The following is a 6,730-nucleotide window of genomic DNA, read 5'->3' as shown; positions in this document are numbered from 1 at the left end:
AACTTTTAGTGGAGGCGAAATTTCTAAGGATTCATTAAAAATAAATTCAATGGTGTCTCAGTTTTATGGGTTGGGGATGACATGATGTTGAGTAACCTTGATGACCTAACCATTTAACACCACAACAATTAACAATTACAAAATCAGCAATTGTATTAAATAAAATCAGCCAGCAAGGCAATCATCCTTAAACAAAAACTGTATTATTTGTTTATGCTGCAGTGCATGCTGGGAGATCACAAACCTTTACCACAACATAAAATTGTTTGTTCAGACTGAGTAAGTGTGTTTGTTGGGGTAATATTGCTGTGATATAGATTCAAAGTAATCAAAAATATAGTGTCTGTGACTCTCATAAGCTGGATAAAATGTAATTTCTTTCTTTTACAATGTAATCATGCTGCAGACTATGTACCGTAGTTGTGTCAGAAGCGCGCTGATGGTGTCTTCAAATATTGCCTCCATAGGCGGCTCAGTAGGTTATAGAACCAAGCCATTATCTCACTATAACACAAACTGAGTATATGTGTGTGTGTGCTACAGTGTGTGTGTGTGTGTGTGTGTGTGTGTGTGTGTGTGTGTGTGATAACACACAATTGGATGCCTGTCAGAGAGGTGTGGGGTCCAGCAGAGAGTGAGCCATTGGATGAGAGGAGTTCAGCTGCGGCTATGATTGAGAGTTGCCTTTGGGGACTGTCACCATGTTGATCAAACTATACAGAATGAAGAAAGCCTGACGGACCTGTCAGGTCTCAGTTCTAACTGAGAACTGAGGGATTATGGGAGGAGTAATGCTACCTTGATGTATTTTTCAATCTCCTTAGTGCAGCTGCTGTACTTTCCTGAGTGCACAGGACTCAGCAAATCAAAGAAAACGCTTTGAACCATGTGACTTTGTCTAGAATATATTATTAATCCTCACAGGAGAGGCAAACACATTTGTATTTTGCAATCTTTTCAGGTGGAATTATACAACCACTTAATAACGTCAAGAAATGCAGAAATACATTTAATATTATTTGTCATACTGTGCGGACACCAGCAGCGGTGTCAAAGTATGGCTTTAGTTTTTACATAATAGACAGATCTTGAATTCTGTGTTTTCTGTGTTTTTTTTTTTTTTTTTTTTTTCTGGATTCCATTTGAATGGTTGGTCACACTTTATTTTAAGGTCCAGTTCTCGCTATTAACAAACCATTAACTATGAATTGGTTCTCAAAGTGCACTGCATGATTCACATATGAATCACACATCTGTTTTTATATTGTATCTGTATGGTATTTCTTACCACTACTTTACTTTACACACACTTTTAAAAATGCTAAAAAAAAAAACATGGTTCACTCATTATGTACAGTATGTATGTACTGTGACGAGTGTCCCGAGGATCTATCAGCGTCGCCCTGGAAACCAACGAGCACAGCCCGTTCACGCTCGTCACGGCAGGATCAGTCTCAGCTGCGCCTCATCAGCCGGCGTCCTCATAAGCAGCGAGGCGCCGGCTCAATGGGAGAGGCTTCTCTTCTGAGAAACATACACTAACGTTTTCTCTCCTTTCTTTACCTCCCAGAAAGCAGCTGAAGACTGACCTACCCACCATTCACTGGACCCACACGGAGCACTAGAGAGACTGAGAGCACGCTGCCTCACTACTTCACCCCACGTATTATTCTGGTTTTTTCTGCACATTGTTAAATAAAACCCACCCTCCGGGGCCATAAAACTGAGTTTTCTGTCCTGTGTTTCTTCACCCCGTGACAGTTTGGTGGAGAATGCAGGCGTGATTAGTGAAGAATTCACAGACAGAAGAAACTCAAATCACTGACCCAAACTTTTTTCTCTCTCCTCACCATGTCGGCGGCAACAGTGATAGGCGTGCGCTCCTCCCGCGAGATGGAACAGCTTCTACAACGGCTCACAGAGGTTAGCATCCGCCAGCAACAGATAGTGGAGCATCTCGCCACCCGGCAAGGCGAGACTGAGCAGGAAGTCGCGGCTCTTCAAACCGCCGCCGCCCAACGCGCTCCGCTACAAGATCCGCGGGCACAAGCTGCCCGTCTGCTGCCGAAGCTGACGCCCCATGACGATATCGAAGCCTTCCTACAAATGTTCGAAATCACCGCCGTAGCTGAAGATTGGCCGCAAGAAGACTGGGCGCGGGCGTTGGCACCCCTCCTCAGCGGAGAAGCTCAACGAGCTTATTTTTCACTCCCGGCTCTTTCGGCTGAACGCTACGAGGATGTAAAAAGAGAAATACTCGGAAGGATGGGTCTTTCGCCCGTATGTGCTGCTCAACTCTTCGCTGAATGGGAATATAAACCTCGTCTCCCCGCCCGTGCCCAGGTCGTCGAGCTCGCGCGGCTGGCGCGTCATTGGTTGCTCGAAGGAAATCCCTCGGCTGAACAAGTAGCGGAGCGTGTGGTGATCGATCGTTTGCTACGACTACTGCCTCGCTCACATCGCCAAGCCGTTGGAATGAGAAGCCCGAACAACCTCCAAGACCTCATTGAGGCCGTCGAGCTGGCGGATGCAACCCTACAGCGGGATGCCGGGGAGCGAGCGCCGCCTTTTCCCCGGAGGGTGGTTCAGGAGCGACGCGCGCCGGAGGGCACACCGCGACCATACAGCAGGCCGGCGGCTCCCTCCCCTCGCGACGAACCCATGCCGACTGAAGCACCAGCGCCTCCTCCTCGAAGTTGGCTGGCAGGTTGCATCGTGCACTCCGATGTCCCATCAGGAGCTCCCGAGGTGGAAATCAAAATTAATGGAAAGACCTTCCGCGCCCTCCTGGACTCCGGCAGTGCGGTCAGCCTGGTACAGTCCCATCTCCTTCCCCCCCGCGGGGACTCAAAAGCGGTATTACCAATCACCTGTGTACATGGAGAAACTAGACAAGTCCCAGCCCGACGGGTTACCGTTTCGGCCGCCCCCGGCTCCTGGCCTCTGGAAGTTGGATTAGTGAAGGATCTCCCAGTCCCCGTGATCCTAGGAAGGGACTGGCCAGGGTTTGACCGCCTGCTCGCGAGCACCACCCAGCCTGTCAGCCCCAGAGGGAGCCGCCCAAGAGGAAAGGCACGCCGAGGACCTCGCCCACGCCCCGCGCTGCTGGCCTCCGATAGCGCAAGAGACGGTGAGTCCCCCTCTCAATGCCCTAACGTCTTTTATGATGTCTTCCAGCAGGTGACCGGGGGGGGCTCATTCGCCCGGGAGCAGCGGGAGGATGACCGGTTGAAGCACTGCTGGACCCAAGTCCGCTGCATTGACGGCCGCGATGTCCAGCCAGCTCCTCATCCCGTCCCGCACTTCATGGTCCAGAATGGCCTGCTGTATTGTGTCGCACAGCGAAGGGGGGAGGAAAAACGTCTCCTAGTGGTACCCCGAGGTAAGACAGAGACGGTCCTGGAGCTAGCGCACTCTCATCCTATGGCCGGACATTTGGGACAGGAGAATACAGTTCAACGCGTCCGGGACCGTTTCCACTGGCCAGGACTGGACGCGGAAGTGAAACGGTTCTGTCAGGCCTGCCCAACGTGTCAACGGACCTCACCAAGGAAACCTCCCCCCTCTCCGCTGATTCCTCTGCCCGTCATCGACGTGCCCTTCGAGCGCATCGGGATGGACCTGATAGGGCCGCTGCCGAAGTCTGCCCGGGGATACGAACACATCCTGGTTGTGGTCGATTATGCCACTCGGTATCCGGAAGCTGTGCCCCTCCGGAAGGCCACCGCCAAGTCCATCGCGCAGGAACTGTTCCAGCTGTTTAGCCGAGTTGGCATACCAAAGGAGATATTGACCGATCAAGGTACTCCCTTCATGTCCCGGCTAATGGCTGATCTGTGCAGGCTGCTGCGGGTGAAGCAGTTGAGGACCACGGTCTACCACCCGCAAACGGACGGACTCGTCGAACGCTTTAACCAGACCCTAAAACGGATGCTTCGACGGGTCACCGCGGAGGACAGACGGGACTGGGACCTGATGCTGCCGTACATCCTGTTTGGCGTCCGCGAAGTCCCCCAGGCCTCAACTGGCTTCACCCCATTCGAGCTCCTATTTGGCCGACAACCCCGTGGCCTCCTCGATGTGGCCAAGGAAGCCTGGGAGCAGCAGCCTGCCCGTCACCGATCTGTTGTCGAGCACGTCCAACAGATGAGGGAGAAGATCGATCAAGTGATGCCATTAGTCCGGGAACATCTGGTCCAGGCCCAGCGGTCCCAACAACGACATTATGACCGGGCAGCCCAACCACGGGTATTTCAACCGGGTGAGCGAGTTCTGGTCCTAGTCCCCAACGCTGCTTGCAAATTTCTCGCTACCTGGCAGGGCCCCTATACAGTCCTGGAAAGGATCGGGCCCGTTACCTACCGGCTGCGACAACCAGGCAGAAGACGCACCGACCAACTATACCATATAAATCTCCTTAAAAAATGGATCGGGACTAGAGACCAGCTCGCCGCCTTCAGCGCCACCGAACCCGTGGTGGTAGATGTCAACCCCCACCTCTCGGCTGCCCAGAAGGGAGAGTTACAACACCTGGTCGGTCAATTCTCCGATGTGTTCTCGACCCTCCCCGGGCGGACCAACGTGCTACACCATGACGTCCGGACACCGCCAGGAGTTGTCGTCCGACAGCGGCCTTATCGGGTCCCTGAGGCTCGTCGGCAGGCTATCGAGGACGAGGTACAACAAATGCTGAAGTTAGGGGTGATTGAACCATCACGCAGCCCTTGGTCCAGCCCCATCGTAATGGTTCCAAAACCGGACGGCACCCTCCGGTTCTGTAACGACTTCAGACGCCTCAACGAGATATCCGAGTTCGACAGCTACCCCATGCCTCGAGTGGATGAACTTCTGGACCGATTGGGACGGGCCCGGTACATCTCCACCCTAGACCTGACCAAAGGATACTGGCAGGTGCCGCTCTCCGAGGCTGCAAAGCCTAAAACCGCCTTCTCTACTCCTAGTGGCCACTGGCAGTACCGGACCCTCCCCTTCGGTCTCCACGGGGCCCCAGCATCATTTCAAAGGCTAATGGACATCATCCTCCGGCCACATCAGTCATACGCCGCTGCCTACTTGGATGATGTCGTCATCCACTCTGAGACATGGGAGGATCACCTCGATCGGCTGCGGAGGGTGCTGACGGAGCTGCGGAGGGCTGGACTGACCGCCAACCCCCGAAAATGTCATTTGGCTCTATATGAAGCAAAGTACCTGGGCTACCAAGTTGGACGAGGACAAATCCGCCCACAGGAAAAGAAAGTGGAAGCCGTCCGAACAACGCCCAAGCCCAAATCCAAAACCCAGGTACGAGCATTCTTGGGGTTGGCGGGATATTATCGCTGCTTCATCCCTAACTTCTCCTCTTTAGCCTCCCCCCTGACAGACCTGACCAGGAAGGGACAGCCGGAGAAGATTCAGTGGACACCAGCAGCGAACGAGGCATTTCGACGGATTAAGGATGCGCTCACCTCGGAACCGGTCCTGTGCGCTCCGGACTTTACCTGTCCCTTCCTGCTGCAAACCGACGCCTCAGATTCCGGCCTGGGGGCCGTCCTCTCCCAAATCCAGGGGGGAGAGGAACATCCGGTACTCTACATCAGCAGGAAGCTGACCCCAGCCGAGAGAAACTATGCCACAGTAGAAAAAGAGGCCCTGGCCATCAAGTGGGCAGTCCTGGAGCTGCGGTATTATCTCCTCGGCCGGAGGTTTACCCTGGTCACCGATCACGCCCCGCTTCAGTGGATGGCCAGAGCTAAGAACACCAACACCAGGGTAACCAGATGGTTTCTTGCGCTCCAGGACTTCCACTTTGATGTCAAACATCGGGCCGGGGCCGCAAATGCCAACGCCGACGGGCTCTCTCGGATCTGGGCAGCTTTTGCAGGTCTGTCAGGTGTCACTCCCCACCCACCCCCTGTCTCTCCCCTACTAACTCATATCATCCACAGGACCAGGACGACGCTTAGGGGGGGGGAGTGTGACGAGTGTCCCGAGGATCTATCAGCGTCGCCCTGGAAACCAACGAGCACAGCCCGTTCACGCTCGTCACGGCAGGATCAGTCTCAGCTGCGCCTCATCAGCCGGCGTCCTCATAAGCAGCGAGGCGCCGGCTCAATGGGAGAGGCTTCTCTTCTGAGAAACATACACTAACGTTTTCTCTCCTTTCTTTACCTCCCAGAAAGCAGCTGAAGACTGACCTACCCACCATTCACTGGACCCACACGGAGCACTAGAGAGACTGAGAGCACGCTGCCTCACTACTTCACCCCACGTATTATTCTGGTTTTTTCTGCACATTGTTAAATAAAACCCACCCTCCGGGGCCATAAAACTGAGTTTTCTGTCCTGTGTTTCTTCACCCCGTGACAGTACGTATGTATTTGTTTGTTTGTTTACTTTTATACTTCAGTACATTAAAAACCAGGTACAAAATACTGAAAACCTTTTCTTGCACTTTTACTTGAATTTATATTTATTTATTGGTATTAGAGTATTAGGGGCCAGTTTTACTAAACAGGGCAAATTAGCGCGGGAGTGTGATTCCAAAACAGTGCCAATAGGAGGGGAAATTTCTGCAGGTGAATTATCAACAATGTGCAAATTGAAGAACACCGACTTAACATCTCATTTACATTTCGACCAACGCAGTATACCAAGTGCAGTGCAAATTAGCGTAGTCACAAATAAAGAATAAAGAAATAAAGAAGCCACAGTAAGCTGAAAAGAACCG

At 52.6% G+C, this 6,730-nt stretch overlaps 1 protein-coding gene across 2 annotated transcripts; it reads left to right on the top strand.

Annotated features, from left to right (window-relative positions):
- The first annotated feature begins 1,374 nt into the window (after positions 1–1,374).
- LOC127176618 (uncharacterized) lies at positions 1,375–6,369 on the top strand. 2 transcript variants are annotated; one of them, XM_051128383.1, is made up of 2 exons: positions 1,375–5,304; positions 5,369–5,451. In XM_051128383.1, exons 1-2 carry the CDS (start codon positions 1,852–1,854, stop codon positions 5,378–5,380), a joined length of 3,465 nt encoding a protein of 1,154 aa, XP_050984340.1. In that variant the 5' UTR covers positions 1,375–1,851; the 3' UTR covers positions 5,381–5,451. The 2 variants fall into 2 exon arrangements, with proteins under 2 accessions (XP_050984340.1, XP_050984339.1); XM_051128382.1 differs by having other exon boundaries at positions 1,375–6,369.
- The last annotated feature ends 361 nt before the right edge of the window (positions 6,370–6,730 follow it).

Source organism: Labeo rohita, chromosome 14, assembly GCF_022985175.1.
Source record: "Labeo rohita strain BAU-BD-2019 chromosome 14, IGBB_LRoh.1.0, whole genome shotgun sequence".
In the NCBI taxonomy this organism is placed as follows: domain Eukaryota; kingdom Metazoa; phylum Chordata; class Actinopteri; order Cypriniformes; family Cyprinidae; genus Labeo; species Labeo rohita.
Note: the sequence above shows the minus strand (reverse complement) of the source record. Positions and strands in the feature narration are given on the sequence as shown.